Consider the following 18,429-nt stretch of genomic DNA (forward strand, 5'->3'; position numbering starts at 1 on the left):
GTGTAGACAACAGATGTAGGTACCCAGTGCGCATGCCATGTGCAGAACGCTGACCACAGCGCTGCGGCCACGGTGTGGCAAAATGGTACTTACTTAAAAATCACGCCTCGTATAAATCAGAAGTCAACTTAATAATGGGTGCAATACAATATTGAAATTTCATAAGAATCAGCAATAAAAACTCTATTGTGCCTCATTTCCTGTACTCCAATGTCATCTCAATCAAGGAACACAAATTAATAGACGGTACTGCACTACATCCTGTGCGAAACAGAATGGAGTGTGTAGCCACTGCAGGCAAACAGCATGAGTCTCTGCTGTGTCTGCCTGTGGCCTTGTGGTGGTCAACATGTTTAGAGGAGAGCATTCTCCTCACTAACCCGATAACACATGCAGCATGATGAGAAGATGCTCAAGAAATTATAGTATGCATAATTTGGGAGATTGCACCTAAAATGTATAATAGCTCTGCGCACATAGTGGTGAAAGGCATATTTATGATCATTCACAAGTAAATGACAAATATAAAAATCAACCCTTTTATTTGTAAAAATTACACACAGTAAAAGCTGAGTAGAAAATAAATTACTGTAACAATTAACTTAAAAAAGTGCATGTATATTGGATGTTACACACAAATATGTCACATTTCGTACAAGAATTAAGTCAGCTGGAAAAAATGTAATGAAAGAAATAAAATTACATTTCACTCACTTTGCTGAAACCAGTGAACTTACAGGGCTGATTGGGTGGAAGAGGGTGGAAGAAGTATGACCAAGCAGTATTAACTACTCACATGGATAATTCATTTCCTCTAAGAGTAAATGCAAAGGATTTTGGTTAGTGCAACAGAGTATCTCAGCAGGAATAAATTTTCTTCAGACTAAAAGGGAAATTTTGAATCTCTCAGAATATTTTGTATCAGTTAACTGTATTAATCTCATTCTGTGCTACAGTTCATGTTTTATAATTAGCAGTAGTGTTGGCTAGAATACAAAAGAAAGTGATATGTAAGAATCATAAAGATAGAAAACTAAATTTACTATAATAAAGGTAGCCTTAAAAATCTTTGGATTTGACAAACACATAATGGATAGGTCAGTCTTAACGTTACACTATACAATCCTATAGTACATAATGTATTATTGTTTTGTTAAAAAAATAACAACTGCTTCAAATTTATATGAGCATTATACAGAGACAACTCTCCTACAAATCACATTCACTTTACAATAATTTCTAGCATACACAGAGCCTTCAAAATGCTTGTTAATAAGTTTAGCATTTCATTGTCTTCAGGCCTTCACATTTTCATAAAACTACAGATATACAACAAGGTACTGCAAAACTTTGGTATTTTTTCCCTATAAAATGTTTATGCTAAATGACAAAAACTTTCATGGTAGGCTCACAGAGTGAGATAAAATATACAAAACAAGACTTACCATTACACTTTCAAATCCTAAATGAATATCCAAAATCATTAAACTGCACATTATTAGAAACTAAACATAAATGTATAACTATTGCAAATGAGTTACAAAGAAATATTTGACTTAATAAATTCTTTGGGAACACTGTAAATTTCAGTGCAGATCGTGTAGGTTAGAGTTATCTGTGACTGTTTGTCATTGTAAAACTACATTTAACTGTGTAAGATTCCACACACAACTGACCTAAAACTGATAAAAGCCTGTACTCCAACAATGCCCATAAACTGTGCACAAAAATAATTTCCATTGGGCGCTAACAGATTTTAAACAATTCACTTAAATTAACCCTCACTATGTAAATAACAAGACACAAATTATTTGTACAACTATTATTTTGTAGTTTCAATCCCAGTACTACAATCTGCTACAATATGTGTGTCTAAAAATGCTGAGTGGAGCAAGAACAAGTCCCGTTTTAATCTTAAGACAGAATTTTACAAAATTATTTACCTTAAAATAGCCAATAAGGTAGCCCACTGATTACAGTATTACTGACATGTGAAACTGTTATTCCACAATTTTCTTATGTTCACTGACATCCACTGAACTAATAATAACAGCATCAAAGCTTTCTCGGCGTTTGAAGCAACACACAGCTTCCTGCACATAAGAGAGCCAGAAGAGAAAGCAGAATTTGGTGAGATCTTTTTTTGCCTGTTGTTGGTACAGAGAGTAACAAATAATTGTTGAAAGAGCAGTATTCTGTCTAGACTCACTCAAATGCAGTCTAGTAAGCCTTATCAGCTATCAAAGCTATTTGACAATGACCACAGAGGCAATGAGCTGCATGTTACTTTTACACATACTCATTAAAATGTTGTTATCTGTGTAAGTAAATTTTCATACGGTTCACTGCCAAAACAAGCTTGGGTGTGCAGCAGTTGTACTAAAGACTGTAATTTACAAAGTACAATGTTAATGAGTTTGCTTAATTCCTGGTTTTGAACACAGCTGAAATTAGGTGCAAACAGTTTTGGAGTTTGTTTATTGCTAGGCACATTGCAGTACTCATAATATCGAATTGTAAGGAAATGATGTTATTACTGCGGAATCTTTATTATTTAGGACTGATTGTAAATTCGAATTCTGCAATCTCAGAACCCTGTCTTAATATATACTTGCAGTTCATTGGAATTGAAAACTGCTTATTGCCATAGGAAATTGTGACACACTGAATACATAAAAATCCTAGAATCCCATAAACATAAGTTACCAGCACACTGAGGCTTCTAAAATTGACTAGCTACAGTAAAAGTACAACAGATTACATAATGATCATCTTCATTATTCACATCTCCCATAGGCACAGTTTTATCCAACGACATTAAAATAATATTCCTGATTTGGGCAATATTACATACCTTACCATCTCAGAAACCACACCCAATTCCGACTCCTGCCTCCACACATTCTCAATGAAAAATATTTTCCATTCAAAATAGTGCCCACAGATTTCTGTTGATAGCATAATCTTTAGTCATCACCATGAGAGACAAATTTATTATGAGCCTATCAACAGTGGCAGGTACCTATGACATGGGGCCAAATGTCTCTTAAAAAAGTTGTCAGTTGTCATTTTTGCACCGTTTGCGTTCTAACTCAGTACAATAAAAAATTTTCACAGTGGGAGAGAGCAGTTCAAGAAACAATTTGCCCACTTTTTATGCTTCATTGACCATACTGGTGTTGGAAGGAGGATGATTATCGGTTAATACTAGAAACAGAGATGGGATGGAAATCAGAAGTGTCCTCTAAGAAAGAAGCATCCCATCATTTTCCTTGTGTTGCTACAAGAAACAATGGGAAACCTATATCAGCATGACTAGATGGGAATTTAAATCTTATGACTACTAAATGTGAAAACTGGTGTTGCATAGTGGGTATTTTGGAGGCTCTAAAAGAGATACTACACTTCATGTTTGTTTGGTTACAGTTACAAATCAGGAAACATTGTCTCTAATTTTGTAACAAAAATATAACACTGTGTTCAAGGATTAATGAAAAAATGCATAATAACCTTCATATAAACTACCAGTCTTAGAATGAAACTGAATTAATGTTAGCCGTGCGGGATTAGCCGAGTGGTCTAAGGCGCTGCAGTCATGGATTGTGCGGCTGGTCCCGGCGGAGGTTCGAGTCCTCCCTTGGGCATGGGTGTGTGTATTTGTCCTTAGCATAATTTAGGTTAAGTTGTGTGTAAGCGTAGAGACTGATGACCTTAGCAGTTAAGTACCATAAGATTTCACACACATTTGAACATTTTTTTGAATTAATGGTAAAGCCCATCTAGGATTTTCCATTGTTTGAATTAATGATAGGATGAGCTACATTAATATTACAACATTGAGAGCCAAACTAGGATGCTGAAAATTGGTGGAGGGAAGGGGTTTGTTGGAGGTAGAGTGGTGGAGGAAGACCAAATTTTGAGGCAAAAATAAAAAAAAAAATATTTCAACAACTTTATGTTTTAACAGCTTTGCCTCCTATATAGTACAAAAAGGCTGAACAACCAATAGCCATGAGTGAGTTTCTTTAATTCAAGTCAGTGATCACAAAAAATTCACTGACTGGAAATAAAGAAAATAATTCTGTACTTCCTGGATCAATGTCTTTATTCACAACTAGGTCACAGTCTGTGCAACCATGAGTGGCCCTGTTTGACAATGAAACATGTATGTACATACAGAAAACCGAAAAGGAAACGAAGAAGAATGCCGGGAAATGAATTTAAGAGGTCAAGGAGCAGAAAAAAAACTTTCACATTTGCTGATAACATTGTTATTCTGTAAAGGTAGCAAAGGGCTTGGTAAGTTCAGTTGAATGGAATGGATAGAGTCTTGAAAAGTGGTTATAAAATGAATGTCCACAAAATTGAAACAAGATTAATTGGAGTGTAGTGGAACTAAATCATGTGATGCAGAGGGAATTAGATTAGGAACTGAGGGCTGAGAAGTGGTAGGCAAGTTGTGCTATTTGGGCACAAAATAACTGATAATGGAAGAAGTATAGAGAACATAAAATGCAAAAGAGAACATAAAATGCAAACTGGCAATAGCAAGAAAATCTTTTCCAAAAATAAGAAATATGTTGACATCAAACTTGTAGTAGAGAGGCATAATAAGAACAGAAGTAAAAAAATTAAGATTTTCTGCAAGAAGAAGAAGAAGAAGAAAATGCATTCCATGAAGCAGCTACGTGTGGTCTTACAGAAGCCATAATGGAAGAAGACATAGTTATGTAAATTGGGGAGGAGGCTTTATTCTGACAGTCCTACAACCTCTACAACCTCCACTTTATCCTTTACTACTCAGTTGTGTATTTTCCTTATTATGGCTTGAAAGGTATTCAATTCAGCCAACAATTTATTAACATTTTTGTTTACACATGCAAAGACACATGGGAGGAAAGGAGACGTACTGAACAACACAACCATGACATTAAAAGGTTGAAATGAACCAAATAAATGGATACAAAGGCATAGATATATGCTGTCTAATTATTCTATCTCATATATTGTCTTAACTCCACATCATTAATTTTTTGTGATGTATTAAGGAATGGCAGCTTAATTTTATTATCAGCCTTTTACAGAGGGCGAGTGTGTCCCCTTACACACTTGTACAAGTTTTGTAAATACAGCAAATGGTAACAAGTGACAAGTTCAAACTTTTGAGTCATGTTGTGAGGTGTCAACAATGTAAACTATAATTGTTAGAGCACTGTCCATACAAGGCAAAGGTGGCAGGCTATCCTACAATACCAGAATGGCCATTTGTGAAAAGTGCAAAAACAAGAGGGAATTACTCAAATAGCGCCACACTTGGTGGAATTGCAACGGGTGTACAAGCAATATGCGATACGTTCTGCAGCGAGATGGGGTACACATAGGCCAAGCTGAGCCCTCTCGTGTCGGTCCGACAGCGTTGTTGTTGCGCCTAGTGCATTCGGTGCAGAGCTGTCACACAAGGTGGAAACAACACAATGAGTTCCAGGATGCCTCGTCGACACCAAAGGGAGCCATATCGGCTTGTGAGCGAGTTCGAACGGGGCAGAATGATCAGTCTGCCGGAAACAGAGTTGTCATACTGTGACAATCTAGCTCGCACAAGGCATGCTGCTACAAAAGTGATGCGTGTGTGGAAGCGGAGGATAGAGGAAGGTCGTATGCACTGCCGAGCGGGAACTGGACCGTGGAACATGACCACAGCATGGGATGATCCTCATCTTGTCCACATGGCCATTACGGGCTGTACAGCGTCATCCACAGTATCGGCTCATCGCTGAAGCACTGCAACAGGTGTGAACTTGTCTGCATCAATGGTTCGTCGCCGTCTACAGCAGGTTGGGCTGGTTGCACGCATGCCATTATGTCGGCTTCCATTGTCCAGAAACTACAAGCTCCTCTGACTGCAACGGGCACGCGAACACCCGTCACTAGGGTGCTGATTGGCAACATGTAACCTTTTCGCACGAGTACTGCTTCAATATGTCGTACAGTGATGGCCACTTATGTGTCTGACAGTACGTGTGGTGAGCCCAATCTGGAGGGCTGCTTTGTGGAGCGGCATAGTGGACAAACCTCAGGTGTGATGGTTTGGAGCGCCACAGGTTACAACAACCGATCTTGCCTCGTTCGTATTGCGGGCATTTTGAACAGCAATTAGTACCTAAAGGAGGTTGTGGAGCCTGAGGTACTGCCTCTGCTTCAGGCACCTCCACAGGCCACATTTCAACAGGACAATGCCCGCCCACATATTGTGGGGAATGTACAGGCCTTCTTCAAACAGCTATGGGTACCATTGATTCCCTGGCCTGCAAGTTCGCTAGACATGTCGCCTGTCTGGGATATGTTTGGTCAGCACCTGGTGCATCACGGTCCTCCAGTAGTTGGTGTCACGGACGGAATTGCGAGCTCGGGTACAAACTGCGTGGAGGGAAATCCCACAGGAATGTATTCAGAACCTTATTGATTGAATACTATTGTGTATAGCAGCTCTAATTGCAGCACATGGTGGCCACAAGATATACTGAATAGTAGGGCTCAAAGGACATGTACAGTTTTGAAAAGGTAATCATTTGTTACTTGTCATGTACCTAACCTGTGGTATTAAATTAATTGAATTCATGCGTTTCCTTCTTGGTGTTGCAATTTCCACAAATGGTAGTGCATAATTGGTAGAACACTGCCCAGGGTGGCAGACTACCCTACAATATCAGAAATTAATATCAGGTAGGCTGAATAAACCTGGGAAGATTAAGGAAGAGAGGGGCACTATAACAGGCACAGGAATAATGCTTGGAGTGCAAAACAAGAATAAAAAAAGAAGAAGATATTATCAGTAAGCAGCTTCTGACACATTTTAATTGCTGGCTTATCCTTCTAAGCAACATAGTATTACTATTAAGAGTTGTATTTTGGAGGAGGAGGTAATACTGAGTGAAAGGGGGGCACAAAATACATCACTCACTTCTTAGCCAATATCACAAGCCAATTCAGATCCAGCAGACACAGTGCCAAGCACATAACTACATAATCTCATCTGCCATCTTTGATGCGATGTTGGGGAATGTACTGTTTGGCCATATTTACACCTAACACCACTATGTGAGGTATCACATATAAATGGCATAGCCATGAAATTTGATCAACTTTCAAATGACCAATTTCATCTACCAGAAAGTCAAGTTTCAACTATGAGAATTATCACAAGCTGCTGTTATTAAAATAAAATATGACAGTGAGCTTCAGTGGACTACTCTTTGATTAAACAAGACAATCCATTTAAAACCCTGAAGAAGGTGCTTCTTGATCACAATGGATCAAGTGGAAGGATTCACACAAAAGGATGAATTAAGAAAGTCGGTCAATAGTCAAGGGATCAAACGGCAATATAGGGGGCTTTCAGTCTTTAGTAGGTGGCAGAAGCCATTAGCGTTACTGTTTACTTTGGTTTTGTATGAAATAGTATACAGAGACATGGCAGAATTCTTGACATTGAAGAAAGAAGGTCTTAGGCTGGTTAGCCTGATCAGGAAGTCACGGAATAAACTGAAAGATCTGATCTGATGTGTCTCTCTCTTCATGAAGGAATTCTTTGCAATGTGCATGTCATTATCTTAAGGTAGAAGGAGTGGTCAGTAAGTTTTGAGTTACTCCACGTGGAGTTTGAAAAAGTTGTAGTGATTAAATTACACATTTGAAAATAACAGAAGAAGAAGAAGAAGATACGGGAAAAGTTTATAGAGCTTAAAAAATGGAAATATCTTGTGGTTGCTGGTCATAATAAGTCTGATAAACAAGTTAAATATACCTCCCCAAACTAGAATTTAGTAGCTGCTTGGCACTTGGATGTGATAACTCATCCATGGACAGGACTGGTTCAATGCACTGTTTCACCTTGTTGAAAGATATAGAGTGTCAGAAGTTGCTGCTCCTGGCTATCTAGTCAAAATTAATGACAGATACGTGGGCTAATGTGAATTTTGACTGGGAGGAAGAGAGAGAGGTGCAATAATTTAATTGAGAAAGTTGACCACTTCTTGTCCTGTTGTGCTATAAGGCAATCTGATACATTTGGATGCCATACAAACAATTTACATGCCTGGAGTTCACTAACATTGATTCACAAAGCACAAAGTCATTTTTATAATATGCTTTACCTTTTTTTTGCCAGAGAGAGAATACTATACATACCGGTACATGAGTGTAGATGTCACATGAAGTTACGAGACACTAAACACACAGTTGTTACATATATCGAGTTCAAAAAAGCTTACGATTATGTATGGGCAAACACAGTTTGATGTACTAGAGGACTTTCATAGAGAACTGATCCAACAAGTCTTGAGCAACACAACATCAAAAGTTACCCTTTTGGAAGAAGTTGATGAACTGTTCTAAATCAAAATTGAGGTCAGATAAGTGGATTAATTATCACCACTACTGTCCAATTTAGATAAAGGAAAGGTGATTAGGAAACACTGAAATGAAACTGAAGGTATAAATAACAACTACTGGCAGATCTCAAATAAAAACTCATAGAAAAACAAGAAAGGAAAATGCTCGGGAAAATATTATGACTTAAACTGAATCACAGAAGATCTATAAGGGGAGGGGGAATCAGATATACCATCAGATCAGGGCGCAGAGATGACAGATGCCAGTCAAATATGTAGAAAATTTTGAACTTAACCTTACTGATGAAAAAAAGAAATCATTCACAATAGAATGAAATTTAGAATCGCAATTCATAAATACAAATTAACTGAGCAGCTTACCTTACAACATTTGAGCAGACAGAAGAATATAAAAATGAATACAGTGAATGAATGAAAAGAGGCTGGGAAAAAGAAGAAAAACAATTCTAAGTAAATTCAAACACACTCTTTAGCTGGGCACAATAAATAAAGACAAAATTACCGTAACAGCTTTATCTGCAACCAAGTAGGGATATCAGAAGATTCAAGGTTGAAATTATCACACACTGGCAAAGAACACTGGGCATGAGCAAACAGGTGCCATGCAATATATAAAAGAAGTTTCAAAAATGCAGAATCCACCAATATGAAAAACAGCTACTCAGTGTTTGTATGGACATATTTTTAAATATATGACACCAGTTAGTGACCACAGGACATGTTATTGTGAGGAGTTCTCAAGATAACGTACACGGTACTGTGAGATACTGATAATACACCTGCTTCTTAGTAATAAGATGACACACTAATTCACACAATGCGACAAAAGAAAGTGTCAAGAGCTTTTTTTTAAAAAAAAAAAAAAAAAAAAAAAAAAAAAAAAAAAAAAAAAAAAAAAAAAGACAACTGAAGAATTTTTTAACTACAGGAAACCAATGATAACTAGACCAGAGACTTTGACAAAAAATGATTATTGGGAACAATGCTACAAATATCGTCTCTTGAGCATTTTTGTATGAACTTACTAGAGAATGCGTGAGGGACTTCCTACAAGTGCTCCACAAGCATATGTATTCTCTGAGAAAGAAAGATATTATAAGTGACTAGAATTATTGCTAAAACTTCATATTAGTTTACTTAAAAAAATTATCCATATAAATATGATTATCTCTTGCTTTGCGTACTGTTTCCTTCATCAATCTAAAGCTTTTTTTTTGAAAAACTAGTCATATTTTTTAAAATAACTAACAGAATCAAATTACTACTCAACAAGCAGTTAATAAATGAGCTATGTCTCTGAGATTGTAGTGCTATATCAATTTAAAAATATTAAGCCTTTTGACAGCAGAGCTACATTACACTTTGAAAAGCTATCCCTAATTGATGAGCTAACATCAGATGCATTTTTATGGTACAGAATTACCTAGTGCTCAGAGGGATGTTATATTGTACAAATTAATAATACATTGTAGCATTTGGTGTCAATATGTGGAATAATATAGCTTAAAAACTTAACAATACTTCAAGTCAAGTGAATATAAAAATTGTACTTATATAATATCGTAGAGAGACAGTCTTTTATACGAATAACATGGAGTTTTTTGTAACTAATAGTATAATGTCTTTAGATGTTCAAAACTCAGGTACACAAAACTGATTCATACATGACTATGGTAACAATTAGTTTAAAAAAAAAATGAGCTTTGCGCAATAACATACTTAAAAAGTTAAATGATTCTTAAGGTATGTAAATTTCTGTAGCTGCCTTCAAATTACAACCATCTTGTATATGTGCTTGTACTAAAGAGCAATATTCATTCAGCAGCACCACTGTTTTTGAAAACTTTCCACATAGCTGGAATTAATTATTAACATCAGTAACAGCGGCGAGATGACTCTGGGTACTTGTCTTTCAGTTCTATCTTGAACTGCCGGAACAGCATCCTATTTCGTTCCTGTTCAATGTCCTTGCTAGTGTGGAATGAATTGGCTGTTTTCAAACCTCTATGTACAAGGAATCCATTATTCAGGACAGAAAATTTGTAGCCTGCAACATGCAACTCGCACACCTGTAAAAGAAAAAGAAGACTAACACCGATTAGTCATCGCAGAAACTATTCTGTTAATATTGTGATAAGGTTATCAGAGCTTAATAGTTACATAATCACTGAGTCTGTAAGGGCCATGTGCTCTTATATGAATATTTCTGTTTGATATTATTTATAGTGTGTTGAGTCCAGCTGGCTATCAGTGGAAGGTACCTGACAGCAAATAAATAATATCTGCTTGCTGAAAAACAAAGTAAAGTACATTGTTGACCAACAATAGTGGGCTATGGAAAAGCTGCACACATTAATAGCACCTCATTGTAAGCTGTAATGCACTCAAGGAGGAAAGCAGTTTTAGCATGATTTGATTATCCAAATAAAGCATGAAAGAAATGGATTGCAAAATGAAGTCCCACATCTATGTCTGGAACAGACACACAATCCAGACTTTCAGTGTGAAAAATTTTCACAGTCTCTCATAAGTATTATGCTTTACTGTGAATCTTTTCAGGCCACTGAATAACAATCAGATAAATAGAATAATGTTTGTGGTCCTAAGCATCACCGTTTTCATATGAGAACTGTCCATATCGAATACATGGCAGAATAATCTGTTTTACGAAGAGCAGTGGGATGGGTGGTGGATGGAGGAACGGGGGTGTAGAAATATCACTATATTGTCAGAGTATCAAACTTTCACAGAAAGATAATGTTGTGTTCATTAGTGGACTACCGTTCATCAGTGTCAAGATGATTTTCTAATGCTTCTAATATCCAATATAAAGTTGTGTTTAACTGTATGATCTTCTCCACAATTGCACTTGACATTGTTTTCTTTGCTGTAGCCCCATCTTACTGTATTAACCCTAGACCTGGCCATGCTGGACTCAGTCTGTTCCAGAACTTCCATCCGTTTTCATAACCAGAGTTTCACATACTCTTTTCCAACTAGGAGGAAGATGTCCTTAGCTTTCCACAATTGTTACCTTGCTATTTCATTTGTGGTTGTGTGCACATCTGATGTTCTGAAAAGCTCTTCCTGGTTTCAGTCATTGCACATGTACTACATTTCCATGTCATAGACGAGTTGCTTCCTGCTGCATTTTCTTTCTTTCCTTGTTTGCAGCTATTTCTCTTTGAACATAAGGTGGAGCTATTCCTATAAGGTGATAGAGGCACACAGCTGTAGTAGATTGTTAACAGTCATGAGTTATATCAAACAGGAAAGGCATATTCTACAGTGAAATAACAAAGTTCTGTTGCAGAATTTCAATCTGTTTTGGCTTGGGTATACCAGTATGAACCAACCTGTTTTCTAATGACACTGTAGCTGGTGGGAACTTTCAATTTGTTGTTCATGCAATACTTCTTGTATATCTATCCGAAGTGTCATTCCTAGGAATTATGGAGTATAACGTTGTTCTATAACTGAACCTTTGGCTAGACACTTGGTTTTATAGTGGCTTCCCAGTTTCTCAAATGGAGAGCACATACCTGTGCATTATATGGATTTGATTTAAACTGGTTTGCACCGCAGTACCTTGACAATTGTCCAAGAGCCATTAGTGAACATGTTTTCCACTGATTCAAAGTCGTTGCTCTTTGTGTCAAGTATGAGATCATCAGCAGATGAGAAACTCCTGGGGGGAGGGGGTTGACATAAGTTGGTCATTTGTAAGTATAGTGAACAGGATTGGGGCCAGTACACTTCTTTGAGAGAGATTGTTTTTCTCTAAGCTCCACTGGCTGTGTTGTGTCAATGCAGAACCTACAGTACTGAACAAAAATGGTGATGAGCCTGGTTAGCTCAAAATTTTCAATCACAGTGTGGAGTTCAGTTAACCTTAGCTAACGGTCGATGGTGTCAATACACTGCTGATACATGAATGAAATAAAAACAGCAACTGGGAGTACCTTGGGCAACATTGGAGAATGAATCAGAAGCACCTATCAGCTGATCCTTTCAGACTAGTCTTTTTCAAGGACACAATTAACAATCATGTCAGTTAATATACAAGGCATTTCAACAGCTAAAGAAAACTGCTACAAGATCTGGCACCCCCATTTACAGCAGGGGGTTACGGGAAGAGAGAATGCATGCTACTGCCCACTGTCCATCACGAGAAAGAAAGAAGGAAAGAAACAAAGGTGGGCATTCAGTGTTTAATGTCATGTCAAAGACGAGGTCATAAGAACACAGCACAAGTGAAAGAGGAGTAATGAATCACCTTGTACTTTGCAAAGGAACAGAGAAACCACAAGGAAGCTAAACCTCGATGGCCAAATGGGGGTTTGAACGCCAGTCCCCCCAAATGCTTATGCCGTGTGTTGAACCATTGTCACCTTACTTGGTTCAAGGTAAGAATCAACAGCAACAATGAGGACATGCTGAAAAGTGTGGCTTGTACACTCCTGGAAATGGAAAAAAGAACACATTGACACCGGTGTGTCAGACCCACCATACTTGCTCCGGACACTGCGAGAGGGCTGTACAAGCAATGATCACATGCACGGCACAGCGGACACACCAGGAACCGCGGTGTTGGCCGTCGAATGGCGCTAGCTGCGCAGCATTTGTGCACCGCCGCCGTCAGTGTCAGCCAGTTTGCCGTGGCATATGGAGCTCCATCCCAGTCTTTAACACTGGTAGCATGCCGCGACAGCGTGGACGTGAACCGTATGTGCAGTTGACGGACTTTGAGCGAGGGCGTATAGTGGGCATGCGGGAGGCCGGGTGGACGTACCGCCGAATTGCTCAACACGTGGGGCGTGAGGTGTCCACAGTACATCGATGTTGTCGCCAGTGGTCGGTGGAAGGTGCACATGCCCGTTGACCTGGGACCGGACCGCAGCGACGCACGGATGCACGCCAAGACCGTAGGATCCTACACAGTGCCGTAGGGGACCGCACCACCACTTCCCAGCAAATTAGGGACACTGTTGCTCCTGGGGTATCGGCGAGGACCATTCGCAACCGTCTCCATGAAGCTGGGCTACGGTCCTGCACACTGGTAGGCCGTCTTCCGCTCACGCTCCAACATCGTGCAGCCCGCCTCCAGTGGTGTCGCGACAGGCGTGAATGGAGGGACGAATGGAGACGTGTCGTCTTCAGCGATGAGAGTCGCTTCTGCCTTAGTGCCAATGATGGTCGTATGCGTGTTTGGCGCCGTGCAGGTGAGCGCCACAATCAGGACTGCATACGACCGAGGCACACAGGGCCAACACCCGGCATCATGGTGTGGGGAGAGATCTCCTACACTGGCCGTACACCTCTGGTGATCGTCGAGGGGACACTGAATAGTGCACGGTACATCCAAACCGTCATCGAACCCATCGTTCTCCTATTCCTAGACCGGCAAGGGAACTTGCTGTTCCAACAGGACAATGCACATCCGCATGTATCCCGTGCCACCCAACGTGCTCTAGAAGGTGTTAAGTCAACTACCCTGGCCAGCAAGATCTCCGGATCTGTCCCCCACTGAGCATGTTTGGGACTGGATGAAGCGTCGTCTCACGCGGTCTGCACGTCCAGCACGAATGCTGGTCCAACTGAGGCGCCAGGTGGAAATGGCATGGCAAGCCGTTCCACAGGACTACATCCAGCATCTCTATGATCGTCTCCATGGGAGAATAGCAGCCTGCATTGCTGCGAAAGGTAGATATACACTGTACTAGTGCCGACATTGTGCATGCTCTGTTGCCTGTGTCTATGTGCCTGTGGTTCTGTCAGTGTGATCATGTGATGTATCTGACCCCAGGAATGTGTCAATAAAGCTTCCCCTTCCTGGGACAATGAATTCACGGTGTTCTTATTTCAATTGCCAGGAGTGTATATACTGCCCAGTCTATAAACATATCTTGAAGAGTTATTTTGAGCTTGAATCATATGTGCATGTACACTACATAGCAAGGAGAGTTCTCAAAACGGGAAGCTGCCTGCCGTGGTAAGTAATTTCAGCTATGTTTCCTCTTCTAATTTATTCTCTGTATTGAGCAACTGGAATAGCTAGTGGCTCCTGTAGCATTCTCAAGCACAGTTTTCAATGCAATTTTTTCTAGCCTCTTCTGACAAAAGTTTAAAAGCACTGCACGTAACCATACATGACTGATTGTGAAAGAACTTTCCCTACACCTGTGGTAAGACTGTGGTGCCTTGCTGTACACAGGAAACAAGAACACTAGAAGTGTGCAGATCAGCATGCAACAGTTAACTAAGGAAGCTGCTGCATATCAACGGGCTGGAATTGGTCAGAATGCACAACAAGAATGCATTTCTGTGCGAGTGAAACATGCAACCTCTACTTTTACATGTTTTACGTCAAGTTTGTTATTAGCTCTTCAATGAAAAATTGTTTACTTATTCCAAAACCACGAGTACCATTTTGTATAGGACCTATTGAAAAAATATTTCAATATCCCTCTACACTCTCATCAATCTGACTTTTTCAATTATACTTATATCAATTGGTTCTACTAAAAAATTCATTGGTAGAGTAGAAGAAATCTGCCACCAATAATTGTATGTGCAATTGGTATGTTAGTATTAACTGTAGTCACTGGTAAGAATTCTATAAACAGTAAAGTGACACCTTTCCTTTTAATTCTATCAGAACTGAAAACACATTATTGTCAAACTTCATCAAATGAAAAACTGTGTTTCACATTTTCTATTCTGCTCATCTGTTTAAAGTGTCAGAAATAATTGTTTAAACCAAACAAAATGAAGGACTAGATTTTGTGTATCTCAGTTTCAATGAATTGTCTCATATTAAAACTGCTTCATTCAAATCTCTCAGGGCAGTCTTTGAAATTGAAAGAAATGAATACATGAAACATAGCTATGGTATGTCAGTGAAAGCCCTCCAACCAAGAAGTTTCGAAAGGTAGAATATTCAGTAAGTGTGCAAAATATTCAATGAACACGTAGCAAATAGTCTTATCATATTAACTGACCAACACAATTTAAGATATGGAAAAGAAATAGCTGATTTTTTGCAGGTCATCATTTCATGGTGGAATGTTTCAAATGTGAAAACTGCCTCCAAAGGTATTAGGATCAACAGCACACTCCAACAACACCCCATAGACAAAACTTTAGATGAGTGAAAATGTTCCTCACTGACTTCTTGATATGGTTAGAGTACTGGCAAAATTTAAGTGCTGAGACAAGAAAATTATCCCCACAAGCTTATATTGCTCTCAGACATACCACTCAAGGCATACTTCAGCCTGCAGATAATTGCATTAAAGAGCTGAACTGGGACTACCAATTGCCTGGAAAATCTCAGACAGATGTTCTACAATCCAGATTTAGTCAATACAGGCAACTTGCAGGATTGCAGGATTGGAATGACTCCTTACACTCTCCCTTAAAACCCACGTCCTTTCGTCTTTCCCTCTCCTTCCCTCTTTCCTGATGAAGCAACTATGGGTTGCAAAAGCTTGATATTTGTGTGTGTGTATGTGTGTGTGTGTGTGTGTGTGTGTGTGTATTTTTTATTGTGTCTATCTACCAGCGCTTTCCCATTTGTTAAGTCACAGCATCTTTTTTTTAATATCAATTATTGTCTTACATTGAGATACCCCCTGATCATACTAAAAGAATCATTGTTGAGGATATACCAGATGATACAAGCATTTTTTATCACAGTTACTGCAGCTACAGACCCACAGTTAGGTTTTCTGGAGAATTAAAAGTAACACAAATCTCGGTGATGTACTTCCAGCATTGTCTTACTGACAAACACTGCAAGTTAGTATTGTCACTCACTTTTTAAAAGATTAAACTGCGATGATTGCAAACAATTTTTACTTAGGGCTGATATGTCGATTCCTCAGTTAAACTGTGTACTTACAAACTTAAGTAGGGGAAGTTTGAAATATTCCACTGAAACACCAGTGCATTTACTAACATATATGATTTTAAGAAATATGTTGATACCTGAAAACGAGAGAATTTTTCTGAGCTTAAGTAATCATCCACAAACCATCAATGAATATGCTCTTGAACTTATATTGGTAACAGAAAATTGTGAAGGTACAACTGACTGTGATGTGAATGTCTCAGTGTTTTTATATAAAAATATTATTTTAAAATGTGTAAATGTTTTACTAAACAACTACTGCACATTTAGAAACATTCCAAATATTCTGAACTGTTCATACCCATGAAAATCACACATTTTTTTCAAAGACATGAGCACCTGTTTTTACAAATGTGATTGTTAAATGTGATATGTACCAAATAAATCAGATAGCAGTTACCTGTGTTTAAATATTTATATCTTATTTCTGCACATAGAATTGTGTGCGTTTTCCCTGTTAACAAACCTCATTCACATGTCAACTCAAAATGCGCTAATTTTATGAACAATGTTATGTTACGTATTTACCAGGTTAAACAACCTCATTCATATATAAACCAAAAATTTACCGATTTTATGAGCCATACTAATCTTGGAAGGTAGGAGACAAGATACTGGCAGAAGTAAAGCTGTGAGTGCCGGGCATGAGTCGTGCTTAGGTAGCTCAGATGGTAGAGCACTTGCCTGCGAAAGGCAAAGGTCCTGAGTTCGAGTCTCGGTCGGGCACACAGTTTTAATCTCATTCTGAAATCTTTTGGTGTTAGCTGCGATAAATTTCAATTTCTGCTTGGCTGTGATGTATGGTACAGTTGTTTATCCTTGCCTCTAAGCTGGTGTTACTACAACCTAGGTTATCAAATTCCGAGCACTAACAATAAATGGCAGAGTAGCAAACCACCATTCTGCATGTTTCGCAGAAGAGCTTCTGTAAAGTTTGGAAGGTAGGAGACGGATATTGGCAGAAGTAAAGCTGTGAGTACCGGGTGTGAGTCGTGCTTCAGTAGCTCAGTTGGTAGAGCACTTGCCCGCGAAAGGCAAAGGTCCCGAGTTCGAGTCTCGGTCGGGCACACAGTTTTAATCTGCCAGGAAGTTTCATATCAGCGCACACTCCGCTGCAGAGTGAAAATATCATTCTGGAAACATGTTTCGCAGAAGAGCTTCTGTAAAGTTTGGAAGGTAGGAGACGGATACTGGCAGAAGTAAAGCTGTGAGTACCGGGCGTGAGTCGTGCTTCGGTAGCTCAGTTGGTAGAGCACTTGCCCGCGAAAGGCAAAGGTCCCGAGTTCGAGTCTCGGTCGGGCACACAGTTTTAATCTGCCAGGAAGTTTCATATCAGCGCACACTCCGCTGCAGAGTGAAAATATCATTCTGGAAACATCCCCCAGGCTGTGGCTAAGCCATGTCTCCACAGTATCCTTTCTTTCAGGAGTGCTAGTTCTGCATGTTTCGCAGAAGAGCTTCTGTAAAGTTTGGAAGGTAGGAGACGGATACTGGCAGAAGTAAAGCTGTGAGTACCGGGTGTGAGTCGTGCTTCGGTAGCTCAGTTGGTAGAGCACTTGCCCGCGAAAGGCAAAGGTCCCGAGTTTGAGTCTCGGTCGGGCACACAGTTTTAATCTGCCAGGAAGTTTCATATCAGCGCACACTCCGCTGCAGAGTGAAAATATCATTCCGGAAACATCCCCCAGGCTGTGGCTAAGCCATGTCTCCACAGTATCCTTTCTTTCAGGAGTGCTAGTTCTGCATGTTTCGCAGAAGAGCTTCTGTAAAGTTTGGAAGGTGGGAGACGGATACTGGCAGAAGTAAAGCTGTGAGTACCGGCGTGAGTCGTGCTTCGGTAGCTCAGTTGGTAGAGCACTTGCCCGCAAAAGGCAAAGGTCCCGAGTTCGAGTCTCGGTCGGGCACACAGTTTTAATCTGCCAGGTATTTTCATATCAGCGCACACTCCGCTGCAGAGTGAAAATATCATTCTGGAAACATCCCCCAGGCTGTGGCTAAACCATGTCTCCACAGTATCCTTTCTTTCAGGAGTGCTAGTTCTGCATGTTTCGCAGAAGAGCTTCTGTAAAGTTTGGAAGGTAGGAGACGGATACTGGCAGAAGTAAAGCT

The 18,429-nt window shown here is 39.4% G+C and overlaps 1 protein-coding gene and 1 non-coding gene across 5 annotated transcripts in view; one reads left to right on the forward strand and one right to left on the reverse strand.

The window, feature by feature from the left end:
- Positions 1-525: 525 nt before the first annotated feature.
- Positions 526-18,429, reverse strand: part of LOC126291999 (beta-1,4-glucuronyltransferase 1-like) — a 92,456-nt gene continuing 74,552 nt past the window's right edge. For all 4 annotated transcript variants that reach the window (XM_049985780.1, XM_049985779.1, XM_049985781.1 and 1 more), the window contains one exon: positions 526-10,480. In XM_049985780.1, coding sequence (XP_049841737.1) covers positions 10,286-10,480 — 195 coding nt within the window. In that variant the 3' untranslated portion in view covers positions 526-10,285. The remainder of the gene's footprint in view (positions 10,481-18,429) is intronic.
- On the forward strand, positions 18,151-18,225 carry Trnal-caa (transfer RNA leucine (anticodon CAA)). The gene has a single exon. It is a non-coding gene; the product is annotated as a tRNA-Leu (tRNA).

Source organism: Schistocerca gregaria, chromosome 9 (genome assembly GCF_023897955.1).
Source record: "Schistocerca gregaria isolate iqSchGreg1 chromosome 9, iqSchGreg1.2, whole genome shotgun sequence".
Taxonomy (NCBI): Eukaryota; Metazoa; Arthropoda; class Insecta; order Orthoptera; family Acrididae; genus Schistocerca; species Schistocerca gregaria.